The following is a 14,673-nucleotide window of genomic DNA, read 5'->3' as shown; positions in this document are numbered from 1 at the left end:
ACTAATGTCTTTTCCTTTTTTTTAAGAACAAAACTAAATACATTTGTTATCACCATAATTACACTAAAATGCAGATTAAAGAAAACAGGTCATTTTTACAACACTGTGAACGCCATGAAAACTAAACCCCAAAAATGGCGTAATTGCTCTTTTTCCCCTATTTCAGCCCACTTTAATTGCAACCTTGCCGTATGCCATCATGCTGCAGTTTTCTGCTATATATGTATTTTAGCTGCAGTTTCATTTGCTATAATGATTCCCTAAAAAAATAAATCCTGAATTGTCTTATTCTTCTTGACCATATCAAGGATTCTTACCTTCTGGTATGGTTTGGGATCCAGTACTTCATGGCAAGGAGCAAAGACATCATGTTTATTCACCAGGCGAAAGCACCAATGTTTTGCAAATTCCTCTAAAAATAAGAAAAAATATTCAATATTGAGTAACTGTTTTTATGACCATGAAATATCATTAAAATTAGCTTTAAAGGGGTTTATGACATTAAAATAGTCTTTTTTTTAACACACTACAGAGAAACTTCCTGGAACTTACTAGGCACTGCAGAGGGAGGTCCCTCCACACAACAAGGTCCTGAAACTTACTAGGAACCAGATAGAGACTGCAGTGTGTGCTGAGGTGTTGTGTGGCTCGGAAGGAGGCTGAGTGTGACAGTTTGCAGAAGTCACAGGGGCCTGTGAGAGGAGTAGCAGAAGCTGCTCAGCATTAAAGGGGTTGTCTCGCGGTGAAAGCGAAATATTTTTTTTTAAATGGACCCCTGCATTATGCCCTGTGAAAAAGAAAGCATTTGTTAGTTTTTAAAAAGCACATTGCACTTACCTGCATCAGCGTTCTGCAGCTTCTTAACTTCTTTTAAAGATGGCGCCGCTGGTCTTCTCCCACGGTGCACCGCGGGTCTTCCCATGGTGCACCGTGGAGTTTCTTCTTCTGTCTTCCGCGTTCCACTGCCGATTACAGCCACCTCATTGGCTGATCGGCACCACGTGACAGAGGCGGAGCTACGATGACGACGCGGTGACCAGCTCTCCGGCACGAGCGGCCCCATTCACCAGGCAGAAGACCGCACAGTGCAAGCGCGTCTAAAAACGCCAGAAGACAGCGAAATTAGACGGAGCCATGGAGACGAGGATGCTAGCAACGGAGCAGGTAAGTGAATAACTTCTGTATGGCTCATATTTAATGCACGATGTACATTACAAAGTGCATTAATATGGCCATACAGAAGTGTATAACCCCACTTGCTGCCGCGAGACAACCCCTTTAAGCGAGGACTGGGAGACTGCTTAAAGCTACAGTCGTGTCCCTTATCTCTGTAGGAGTCACCGGCCTGGGTTTGACGAGCTGCAGAAGTAACAGAGAACTTCCCAGAAGAGGGATAATCTGCATGAGGACATCGCGATCATCATCTGCAGTTTTAGGACTCTTGGTTGCAGAACGTTTTGTAAGTGAGGCTGGCCTTGGTAAACAATGGTGTTCACACCAGTAAGTATGAGCTATCTTACCAGCAGGCAAGACCCATGTCACTGTGTTTGTATCGTGAGTCACTAGTTGACATATAAGTATTGTGCATTGTTACACTGTGAATTAAACCATACATGTATTTTAATTATCCAGGAGTATAGAAAAGCGATCATCGTTCTTTGCTAGTGATAGTCAGGATTGTGTACAGTACTGTGGGAGTGATTTGGTCCTTAAACTGCCTCTTAGATTGCATAACATTCTTCTTTTCCAGTTGCTTATTAAAAAAATATACTGTATTTGTAACTGTCATCCGTGTTGTATGCTGTGACCTGTGTCGCACATCACCTTTGACAACAGCAGTGCCATCAGTAGAGTTTACACATAACTGCTGCACCCAGGGATTTGCTGTCTGTCACGTATTGAGACCATTTGTTATCAAGTCCTATTCAGCTTAGTTACAACTTTTCAAAGCCTAAGAAACCACTTCAATGCCTACTCCATTGAAAAAAGCTGAAGTTCAAAATCCACAGCCTGTTCATTGTAGCAAAATTTAAGACAAAAAAACCCATAAAGACATAAAAAAGGGGAAAGTAAATTAACAATAACAAAAAACGTTTGTGAAATGATCAACAGAAAACCCCTAGTCTAGTCCCACAGGTAAGACTACAATAGATTCATACATGTATAGCCTGAGGAAACCTATACTGAATGTCTAATGTACCCGTAGACTTCAATTGCGAAATGTATGCCATTACCTTTAAAGATGCTTTTGGAGCATGGGTTATCATAGAAGTCAGGCACATTATTGCAGCTGGCTTGAGTTTTATAGGAATTGCCGAAGGCTGACACCGCATCTTCCACCACTCCACTGATGGTCTTCAGATCATCACCTTCAATCCCATTAAAATTTCCACAAAGTCCTAGATACAATGTAATATCTTAATTGTTTTATAGTTGTCTTTGTAGCCAGTTGCTTGCTACCAAGATGGTGGGCTGACAGAAACATTTTCTATGGTGGACCCATCGGACTTTAGGCTGCCCATACATATTGGATAGCTGTCAACGGCTATCCCCTCACCCACCTTCCATATCAATACATGCTTGGCTCAGCTGAGCATGTATCTGCTTTGTACAACAAGGGGAGAAAGCCAGGGCTGGACACTGCAGAACAAAAGCATCGGGCATTGAAATTCAACTGCACAACCCATATCTCCCCAATATTTGCCATTGAGGAGTACTTGGGAGGATACCATGCATGTTAGATGAATAAGCTAGTCAAACTAAAATTGGCAGGTTCAGCCAATTCATACATAGTGTATGGCCACCTCTAGTCCAACACTAGTTGAGATACATGCTTGCCGTGGTTCTTGACTATCTAATAAAGGAGGTACCAAAGTAGGGGGCTACTCCATTATTGTTGCATTCTTTACTATTCCTAATAAAAGAAGATTCCACTTAGTTTCCCATATAAAGTTCTTTGAGACTGAAGTTACCCAAGGTTTTCTTCTGAAATGAAAAATTCACTGAGATGAAAAGCTGAAAGATCGGCTTCACCTGGACTTTCACACTAAGACCAAATGTTGTCACCACATAGATGTAGAAAGCTGAGCGTTTAAATATAGAGATTGTATCTGTAAAGAGAAAGTTTTCAATAATCAGTATAACAGCCACATAAAAGTTTCTTTCCTTTCTGTAGATGGTATGGGAAAAATACCTACCAGTCATTTTCGGCAGGGCAACCAAAAAATTGTTGATATATACATTTCCACAATAGCAGATTTTTATTTTCTGTGTATAAAGCAATACAAAAGTAAATGTTAGGAAATAAAAGTTGATATATTGCTTATTCCAGAAATTGCCCATCCATGGGGAGAGGTCTTACTTTTAATGAATATGCACATGGCAAAGCACAGTAGATGTAGTGCAGTGAATGGAGGTTTGTATAGCTCCTTAGTACTGAGCTGGTTCAGCCTCTATGTACTTCAATGCAGCTTTCCTTGGACCTGCTCTAAGGAAGACTAGCTCCATCCAATGGAGCAATCCATGTCTTGACTTGTAACTGTCAATAATGAATAAAGAATGGCAGCATCAAGGTGTAGTAGAAAAATAGAGAACTCTTTATTCTCCCATGATGAACAGGCGACATTTCGGTCCAATATAGGGCCTTTGTCAAGCTTTTTCTATTACACCTTGATGCTGCCATTCTTTATTCATTATTGACATTTGATACAGAATTGGTCTTATCCGTGGATGGCTGTTGCATCTCTTACAAGGATCCAACCAGAGGTGTGGGCTTATTTATTTGTGCTGCTAGCAACTTGCTATATGTATTGACTTGTCACTGTATGAAATTGGAAGAATACAGAGGTACAGTAGCCCTCTATGGCAGTCTGTACAAAATGGAGATGTAATATAACTATGTGCATGGACCCTTGAATACATAATTGTTCTTAGATACCCCAATGGTGGTCCGGGACTTCCCATTTCAAATGAGAAAATCGAAGGACTGCTTGATCCTAAGGAGATTTCTCAATATGGTTAGAAACTTCCTTCTGGAGTATTCAACTCTTAAAGGGGGCTATCCCAAGATTTTAACTTTTTCCTTATCGACAAGATAGAGAAGCCACACATTGTACTCAGCAAACCCCATTCCATAGAAATGAATGGAGCTAAAGTCCATATACTTGACCACCACTCCATTCTTATGAGGGTGACAGGAACAGAAGACTCCTGTTCTGGTGATCAATGGGAGTCTCAGCGGTCTGAACCGATACAAGCACTACTCCTCCGGTGGATCTTGAAAACATTAAAAACCTTAAAATAAATGCAGTAAAATTGTCTGAACAGTTTGGTGGGCCAATGGATGCATTGAGTCAAACAGAACATTGTTGAGCCGCTTATAGTATGCATTGTAAGACTATGCTCACATGAGGCAGATATGATACAAATTTTATCTCCAGATTTTCTAGCAAAATCTGCAGTGGATTTCTTCTTGCCCGTGTTAATGTACCCTTAAAGGAATTCTGTCACTTTGTTTACAGCCCTCACTTAGTGCACCATAAGGTATTGTCTGACACACTCATTACAGTGATACATCTGCTGTGTGTATCTGTGCAGTAGTTTTGGAGAAACTTGCATTTTATTAGTAGCCCATCACAGATATAGAATTTTAAAAAATAATAACTTTATTGAATAAACGTTAAAACTTCAGGGCAAATAAAAAAGACAAACACACATAACATATAGTGACAAGACAGAAAAAAAGGAAAAAAGGAGAAGAGAGACCCGTGTAGTTAATGAATCCAGATAGGAAGGGGGAAAGAAAGATGTAGATGATATTCCACCCAGCTCTATCAGGGATCCCTTAGGTCTCTTCAATTATGCAAGCTCTTATTATGTGTAAGAGGGGTTATCCCTCCCTTGATAATCCTTTTATGTTTCCTTCAGGTGTTGTTACAATTCTTGTGATCAACCCCTGATGTTTCAATATATATTTATGCAGATGTACCGCTACCGGTGGGTGTTATCACAAGGATTGATATATATGTGTCCTCTTTTGGACCTTTTTTTTATAGGTCAGGGCTTGATTTGTTTGTGTGATCCGTAATTATGTGTCCGGATCTCGAGTCAGAGCTGTATTTGCTCATTCGATCAAGGATTACGTAAATTTGAGGCTACATATGCCGTCACTTAATAGTATATTCTTCAGGAATATCCTCTAAAAAGTCCACTATGCCGTATCTGCAATTGATTACAGATCAAGGACTCCTATCTCTGTTGAATAGTATAGGAGTAAGAGAATGCCGGATAGACAGATTTACATCAATATATTGAAGTGCAAGATCTGTATTATTCAAAGAATAATCGCACTATTTTTAAAGCTCTTTAAAGATACCCCCGTCTTATAATGAAGGATATAGTTTTTGCACCTTCATATATTCTTTAGACCTTTAACCCCTTCCCGCTCCAGGACGTACCGGTACGTCCTGGCAGCCTGGTACTTCCCGCAACAGGACATACCGGTACGTCCTGGGGATAGCACGAGATCACATAAGATCCCGCGCTATCCCGCAGCGGGAGCCAGCTGTCAGTCACAGCCGGCGTCCCGCTGTAACAGCGGGGGGACATCGGAGATGCGCCCCCCGCTGTTAACCCCTTCCCTGCCGCGATCTAAGTAGATCACGGCAGGGAAAGAGTTCACAGAGGGATCGCTGTACAAGCGATAAGGCATGGTAGAGCAGTAGCTCTGCCATGCCTTATGACAGCGATCATAGGTACAGTGCTGCAAGTCCCTCAGAGGGACTCAAATAGTGTAAAAAAAGAAAAGTGTAAAAAAAAGAAAAATGTAAAAAAAACCCCTTTTTTTATGCTTTTTCTAATATTAGCATAAAAAAGGGAAAAAAAATTAAAACCCCACATATTGGGTATTGACGCGTCTGTAACGACGTGTACAAAAAGTTGAACACGCTTTTTATTTTGTACGACAAAAAGCGTAAAAAAAACAGGCAAAATGCTAATTTTTAGCATTTTGCCTCACAAAAAATGCAATAAAAGTGATCAAAAAAGCCATACATTCCCAAAATGGTACCAATAAAAATTACAGCTCGTCTCGCAAAAAATAAGCCCTTATAGAGCTCCGCACATAGAAAAATAAAAAAGTTACAGGACTCTGAATGCAGCTATAGAGAAAAAAAAAAGATTTCCAAAAAAAGGGGGTTTTATTGCAAAAAAGTGTAAAAACCTAAAAAAAATATAACAATTTTGGTATCGTTGTTACCTTACCGACCGGCAGAAAAAATTTAGTGTGTCATTTATGCTGCATGATTAACACTGTAAAAAAAAGAAAAAGAAATCTATGGCAGAATTGATGCGTTTTCTCTCCCTGTTATCATAAAAAAAAAAAAAAACATTTATGATATTGTCTATGTACCCAAAGGTGGCACCGATAAAAACTACAGATCGCCACACAAAAAACAAGCCCTTATACAGCCGCGTCGACGGAAAAATAAAAAAGTTATGGCTTTTGAAAAATGGAGATGGAAAAATACCCCAAAAAATCGCTTGGTCCTCAACGCCAAAATAGGCCGTGTCATTAAGGGGTTAATATTAAACGGAGTTTGGAATGTATATATACTCCATTTAATAATCTCCGAGCCCTTGTTTTTAGTCATAGAGCTAACAGATATCTAGAGGATATCTGTCTTTATGGTATGTAGGTTGCTATCTCTGGGTCAGTACCCCGAATAAGTTAGAAGGAGCTAGTGGTAGCTGTCTCATTAGCCGATTGTTTTCTGAGCAGCACACCGTATGTCAGGAGAAATGGCTTCCGACTACAAGATCCTGGCTATATATAGCCCATAGAGAGATAGCCTACAGGGTCAATACCCCATTCCAGACACAAGAAAAAAGCCTAATAGTAACTGCCACAATGGCCAGATTGCATATTAATCTAGTTAAGACAAGAGTAGAAAAGGTCTTGTAGAAGCAAGGTATCTTAGGAGCAAGGCATTAGTGGTCATGCATAGCGTCTGCCGCTCTGGTGGTGAGCAGGCAGAGATCATTGATTGGTCCCTCTGAGCCAATGAGAGACAGCAGTCACTCACCCATTCATAAATTCATGAATGGGTGTGTGAGTGAGAGCTGCCTCTGATTGGTGAGGCTGTGACCAATTAGAGGCAGCTCATTCAGCAGGCGGGGATTTTAAATCCCCGGCTGCTGAATACTACAGAGAGCAGTTCAGGAGAACTGCTGGCGGCCGCCGCTGAACTCCGGCTGCAGCAGAAAGGTGAGTATACATTTTTTTTTTATTTTTACACATTTCTGGATGAATTGCAGGGAAGGGCTTATATATTTAAGCCCTTCCCGAAAATTCATCGTGAGATCGCTCGCAGCGCATTGCTTTCAATGGAGCCGGCTGTATTGCCGGCTCCATTGAATTCAATGCGCTGGACAGCTCCGTCCCGTTTCTAATGAAACGCGGCTAGGAGCAGATTTTGCGGGCAATTTTTTTTTGGCCCCGGTCACGCGATTTGCAGATGCGCATCCATCATGCGATCCGCAAATCGCGCGAAAAAACGCCCGTCTGACTAAGGCCTAAGGAAGGAAAATCAATAGTGTGATGCCAAATCAGCACCATTTCAGTATAGTGTATAGCATAAATTCTTTATCTCTGTGTATTATGAGGTACCTACTACGGCCTATACACATATTGACTACGACTCACTTATGTGATACTGATATTTTTCTAGTTCTAATTTAAAAGTCATTGTATTCAGTTTACATGATATAGATATATGATAAGAGTTCTTACCATTTTTAGTAAATTGATGTACACTGCATTCAAGCATGTCACAGTCTCAGTCATTCCACACTGTATAATTTTGGCAATTATCGCAAATTTGTTATCTGTATCCTAAAGGAGTTAATGCAAAATCAAAGTCAAAGAAAACAAGCAAAAACAAAAACCATTCAACCATGATTCGATAGCTTTCCTCTAGAGGACATGAGCAGTAAGCAGCAGTCAATAGAAGTTACAGATACTTTATTTTCAATTTTACCGCAAGAGGGAAGACAACACTGGGGAAAAACTGGTGGATTCAAACCAGCGTAGGCAAGACTGGGGGAATAAGCATACGTTTGGGAGGTGACATCAAGTGACATGTTAGGATGGTTTCATATCTACATTGGAACTGCCGGTCAGAGGTTCTGCTGCAGATACAGCGCAAATTACCTGAGCAGGAACCGAAGGACTCCATTGGACCAAGGGGTCCATTCGGCGCTGTTTGGTTCTGAGTCGTTCAGCTACTGGGCGGGGGTTCCCCTTTCCTGCTCCCCAATGGTGCAGGAAAGCGAAATCCAGGGTGCAGGTGTGAAACCACACTTAGTCTAATCCCTCTATGACTCGATTTAAAATGTGTTTGCCTACACTGATAGGACATATGGACAGACCTTTTCTTCATGAGACAACCCCTTACCTTCCTTTCTAATACTTATACCCTGCATATAATTTACAGCTGTCTTGTAAAGATTTTTGTAACCCTGGTTAATATAAACTTTCCTTGAAGCATAAAACTCAGGGTAGATACGGTATGTTATTGATAGGTGCCGTATAGCACAGGAAGTAGAATGTAATATTGATGTGCTCACCAAGACTGGTCATACCTTGGACATCAAGTACTGGCAATTGCCATGGAAAGTATATTCCTTGTCATCAAATGTCTGTATGTGGGATCCTCCTTTTAGAGTGCAATTTCCAGAACAGGCAACTTGATTGCATGTCCACTGACCTGAAATGCAAGTGCTGCAATACAATATAAAAAAAACAAACAAATTATATGATGTTAAATTCAAAAATAGATCAGAGAATAGAAAGTGTAATCCACGTAAATAAAGCAAAAACATTTTTATATCCTATGTAAATTTGAAGTTTTTTACCCGAAACTATATCATTGATGAGTCTGATGACCTATTCTTAGGGTAGGTCAATATCAGATTGGTGGGGTTTGATTTCTGGTCTGATTCTCTACAATCAATTGATTGAAGGCCCTCTGTTCCCTTTTCGCCTGGGCTACACTGCGTTATAGTGCTACTAAATGATTTTAACTATCGAGCTACAGTTTCGGTACAGTGTCATTGAGTTGCATGCAATCCCATGGACTGCAGATGACCTTCAAAAGTTAAAATGAATCAGTAGTACTTCAAAAAGTCTCAGTGTAGCCCTGTATGTTTCTAAATTCATATGTCCAGGTTTTTCTGTCAAGTTCCATGACTTCAACAGAGAAAAAAAATCATGCCATACTACATTTATAGAGCCACTCTCCACCAAAAGCTTAACCCTTTCCAATTCACTGTCTGACCTGTGAAGACATTATGATTTTAGGCTGTACAGCTCCGATGTTGAAAGACATCCGTCGGGGTTCTCTTACTGTATACTGCCAGCCTCTCTGCTGTTGGAGCCTATCCAACGTGTCACCTCATGCAGTACTGGCTTTAGCCAGCAGATAGCGCCGTTGTATAATGGCAGAAAAAGAGTAAGCCTCCTAGGAAAACCAGGATAGAAATTGGACTGGAAAGGGTTAAGGGGACTCCGTTCTGCCATGTGCATGGGGCCTATATTACTATATGCAACCAATATACAAATGTAGCAGTTGTTAACAGATGCATCATGATAACTTGAAGCAGAGTGTCAGGGCTCGAACCCAGGAGCTCCTGTGTCTCCCTGCTGAGCTATCCAACCATCTGGACAGCTTCCCTGCTTGACATAGCCATGTTCCTGTGCTTTAGTCCGGTTCCCTGTCTTGGCTCCGCCTTGCCTCCTGACTGGACATATTATAAAAGCCTGGCCTTTCTACTGTTCCAGTGCGTGATTATTGTACTCCCTGCCAATAGTCTAGCTTCTCTGTATACCTGATCCTCTATACTTGTAAACCGCTACCACCCATTACTGACCTCTGGCTTCCCTCCAACTACGCTACCTGCTTGCTCCTTTGTACCACACCTGATACCACCAGTTACCGACCTCTGGTCTTTGCCTGACAACCCTATATGTCTGTTTAAGTTACAATACAAGAGGCTCCAACCCAGAACCAGACCATTACACAGAGCATGTGAGTATCATAATGTATTAAATGCCAAGTTAACATTTGCTACATCTGTACAACCATTGTGATTTGATCATATTTCAAAGAGGAACTTTGATTCTAAGAGATGAGTTTGTACCACTTCTGGCAAGCAGCTGAGTACGATCCTCCAGGCTTGTATATGTTACCCTTATGAGAACAAGGACAGAGGTTTTGTTTAACACATTTCTTCTGTTTATTCACATCATCCAGAACAGTTCCTGCAAGATAATATCAGTAATGGGATAAATAATGATAATCTTTATTTATATAGCACCAACATATTCCGCTGCGCTTAGGGTAAAGGGAAAGTTCAGTTACGTAGCCAATGTTTTAATACATCTTCTTGGCACAATACAAAAATTACATTTAACCCCTTCCCCTTGCAGCCAGTTTTGGCATTCCTGACCAGGCCTCATGTTTCAAATTTGACGTGTCATTTTAAGTGGTAATAACTTTGGAATGCTTTTATTTATGCAAGTGATTCTGAGATTGATTTTTCGTGACACATTGCACTTGATATCAGAGGTAAATTTTGGTTGATACATTTTGCATTTATTTATAAAGATTTCCTAAATTTACAGAAATTTTTGAAAAATTTGCAATTTTCATACTTTGAGTTTTTCTGCTCAGGAGGGCTTATCCACACGTCCGAATATCGGCCGGGTTTTCACGCCCGGTCTATATACGGTGTCCCTTTCTGCAGGGGAAGGGGGAGCCGGTTGAGCCAGGATCAGTGCACTAAGCTCCTGTCACCACTCCCCCCTCTCTCCACCCCTCGCCACTGTTTTCAATGGGAGGGGCGGAATGGGAGCGGAGCTAAGTTCCACCCCCTCCCATTGCAAATAGTGGCGAGGGGCAGAGAGGGCGTGGGAGATCAGTGCACTGCTCCCGGCCCTTCCCGCCTCCTCCCCCTGCAGAAAGGGATACCATATATCAGCCGGGCATGAAAACCCGTCCGATATACAGACGTGTGAATAAACCCTCAGACAGATAATAACAACACACAAAATAGCTAATAAATAACATTTACCATAAGTGTGCTGTATGTTGGTATCATTTTGAAAGCAATCTTTTATTTATTTTGGTAGTCAGAAAGCGCATAAGTATAGGGGCGATTTTTTTTTTCTTTTTTAAATTTTATGAAAATAACCAAAGTCTATTTTTTAAGAAACCAATTCAGTTCTGAAGTGACTTTGACAGGACTGTATTTTAGAAACATCCATAAATCACCCCATTTTAAAAAGTGCATCCCTCAATAGTTTCAAAACTGCATTTTTAAAATCTGTTTTTAGGTGTTCCGCAAGAACTAAAGCAAAGTGGAGGATAAATTTGAAAATGTAGTTTTTCTTGAAGTTTTTTGATATAATTTGTTTTTCTTTAACACGACAGAAGTTATCAGATAAACAGAACTCAATATTTATTACGCCAAATCTGCACTTTCATAAATATCCCACATGTGTCACTAGTGTGTAACATGACTCAAACACAGGCCTCAGAAATCAGGGAGCACCTTGTGGATTTTGGGCCTTCCTTTTATTGGGCCACTTTTGCATTGCCATATGCAACGAACCATCATTTTTCTCCATCTACAACACTGTGTGAGGGATTATCTTTTGCGGGATAAACTGACGCTTTCATTGGTACCATTTTGGGCTGCAGACGATTTTTTTAATGATTTTTAGGTGGGGAGCTGCTAACCCCTTAACAACCGCCCCATCGGGAAACTACGTCCTCAGTAAGTGGGCTTTAATCCTAGAGGACGTAGTTTTATGCATCCTCTTTGGATTAATGCCCACTTGCCTGAGGACGTGACAGCTCCATGCTGTCTGTGCCCGCAGGTAGCCGACAGCATGGAGCTGTCATCCCAGGATGCGGGCAGTCCCCCCGGCATTGCGATCGGTGCTATCCAATGGATAGCGCCGATCGCAAAAAAGTAAATAAAACACAGTAAAAAAGTAAAGCTTCAGCTGCCCTGATGGATCGGATCCATCAGGGTAGCTGAAAATACTCACCCGCCTTCTCCACGCTGCCCCCAAAGATTCTGATCCTCCCGGACCATGAGGGGAGGTGAAAATACTCACCTAAGTCCTCCCCGATGTCTCGGGTGCCCGAATCCCCATCTGCGCATGCGCGCCCGATGTCAATCATCAGGTGCATGCACAGAGGGGCTTGAGCCCTGGGAAATTTAAAATCCCTCTGCTCCTGGCTGCCATGTGTAGCCAGGAGCAGAGAGATTATACCGGGGACATGATCACTGTTATCCAATGGATAGCAGTGATCATGTAAAGTAAAAAAAAAGTGTGAAAAAGTTTTTTAAAAAAGTGTAAAAAGTAAAAAAAAAAAAGTTTAAATAAGTTTAAAAAAAGTTTAAATATCCGTGAGGGAGAATGAAATGACGTACCTAAGGCCCGCAGATTTATCCGCAGACCTTACCCTAGCTTCTGCGCATGCGCCCGTCGCCAAAGTGGAGGACGCATGCGCAAAAGCCATGGATTCCCAGCGTAATTTAAAATCTCCCTGCTCCTGGCTACAAAACTTAGCCGAGAGCCTGGAGATTTCACAGGGGGCCGCGGTGAGCGGTTCCTGACCACGTACTCGCCATTATCCAATGGATAATGGCGATCACGTAAAAGTAAAAAAAAGCTGAAGGTTCATCTCCCCTTACCGATGCGATCGGTGAGAGGAGATGAAACTTTTTACCGGAGGCCTCCGTATTTGCACCCCGACGCGATCTTCTTCCATGAACTTTCCCAGATTCTGCGCATGCGACCGCCGGCAAAACACCAGACACATGCGCAGGAGTCGGGGAGCCCAGGAAACTTAAAATCTCCTTGCTCCCAACGACCAACGGTCGCCGAGAGCCTGGAGCAGTGACAGGTGGCCTCGTTGAGCGGTCCCTGGTCACGTGATAAAAAGTTAGCGATCCACCTTTGGCCAGTCTCGCATGACCGGATAGGAGTTCCGCATGCTTCTGTTCCGCGGTAATACGCAGATCAATCACATTGGATTACACAATTCCGCTCACATTAGTGGGTCGGAATTGCGTAATCCACTCGCAGAAAAGAGAACGCAGCAGGTTCTATTTTACCGCAGATATCCGCAGCATAGAGCCCATTGGGCTCCATGGTCGTGGATATACCTGCAGCCCATACGCAACTACCTTGTATACGGGCTGCGGGTACCCAGGTCATCGCTAAGCGACGGTGCGGGAAATACAAACAAAAAAAGAAAAGTACTGCGCATGACCGCCCGTGTGAGTAGGCAGTTATGCGCAGTACATTACGCGGCCGTACGCAGGGTCACAGCCGGGCTCACAGCTGGGATCCGCTGCGGGCCTCCGCAAGCGGACGCCACCTACGGCTACGTGAGCCCGGCATTCAGACCGCTACCTGTGATACGTAATTTACAAGAAGCCCCGGGAACGCTTGCCTTCCTGCAGTTCCAGGAGCAGCTTGTTGAGCGTCTTCTGTGTGAGACCGCCACACCTCATCAAGCTTACGGAGACTCACAAAGCGCCACTTTTTACACCCCATCCCTGCCGCTAAGGTCACGAAATACGCCCCAAAAAGCATGAGAGGAGGAGGGATACACGGTTTTATTGCCCCATGTACCCATCCCAACCAGCCTCCGTAATTACCCGTCTTCGGAAATCCTACACAGTTCACATTATTACTTCTATCTAAGATTTGGGGAACGCCAAAAAGGGCGCGCGGGGGTGGGGGGTGGGGGATTTTTTTAAAGTGTCAATTTTTATTCCGTATAAGTGGGCAATGGGGCCTGGGATTTATTCATTTGTGCCCTGCAATCCAACGGGTGTTCCCTCCATTATAGGCCTTGCCATGTGTCCTATAATTAGATTAGGGCCACAACGGGAATGTTTCTGAACACAGGACAAACAGGGGTATCCATTTTGGGGTGAAAGTCTTCATTCCTATGTACACTGTACAAAAAAAAACAGTTTTTAAATTGACAAAATTGCCAAAAAAATGAAAATTGCAATTTTTTCCTTCTGCTTTGCTTAGATTCATTCAAATACTGTGGGGTCAAAATATGCAGTACACCCCTAGATGAATTTGTTAAGGGGTCTAGTTTTTAAAATGGGGTCATTTGAGGGGGTTCTTGATCGTTTTAGGCGCTCAATGGCTCTATAAGTGGGCGATGGGGCCTGGAATTTATTCTGTTGCACCCTGAAATCAAACGGGTGCTCCTTCCATTATAGGCCTAGCCATGTGTCCTTTAAGTAGATTAGGGCCACAATGGGTATGTTTCTGAACACGGGACAAACAGGGGTATCCATTTTGGGGTCAACATCTTCATTCCTATGTGTGCTGTACAAAAAAAACAGTTTTTAAATTGATACAACGGCCAAAAAAATGAAAATTGTAATTTATTCCTACTGCTTTGCTTAGATTTATTCAAAAATTGTAGTGTAAAAATACACAGTACACCTCTAGATAAATTCGTTAGGGGGTCTAGTTTTCAAAATGGGATCATTTGTTTGGGTTCTCTGTCGTTTTGGCCGCTTAAGGGCTCTACAAGTGGGCAATGGGGCCTAAATCACCTTCATGCTAAA

The 14,673-nt window shown here is 42.2% G+C and overlaps 1 protein-coding gene across 1 annotated transcript in view; it reads right to left on the bottom strand.

Moving 5' to 3' along the window:
• The window catches only part of LOC136581731 (mucin-5B-like), a 147,540-nt gene that overhangs the window by 104,783 nt on the left and 28,084 nt on the right, over window positions 1-14,673 (bottom strand). The window contains exons 8-14 of the mRNA XM_066582355.1: window positions 10,198-10,318; window positions 8,641-8,779; window positions 7,790-7,891; window positions 3,198-3,267; window positions 2,973-3,110; window positions 2,235-2,399; window positions 318-412 (exon numbers count right to left, since the gene is read on the bottom strand). Coding sequence (XP_066438452.1) covers window positions 318-412; window positions 2,235-2,399; window positions 2,973-3,110; window positions 3,198-3,267; window positions 7,790-7,891; window positions 8,641-8,779; window positions 10,198-10,318 — 830 coding nt within the window. The remainder of the gene's footprint in view (window positions 1-317; window positions 413-2,234; window positions 2,400-2,972; window positions 3,111-3,197; window positions 3,268-7,789; window positions 7,892-8,640; window positions 8,780-10,197; window positions 10,319-14,673) is intronic.

This window comes from Eleutherodactylus coqui, chromosome 11, assembly GCF_035609145.1.
Source record: "Eleutherodactylus coqui strain aEleCoq1 chromosome 11, aEleCoq1.hap1, whole genome shotgun sequence".
Lineage (NCBI taxonomy): Eukaryota > Metazoa > Chordata > Amphibia > Anura > Eleutherodactylidae > Eleutherodactylus > Eleutherodactylus coqui.
Note: the sequence above shows the minus strand (reverse complement) of the source record. Positions and strands in the feature narration are given on the sequence as shown.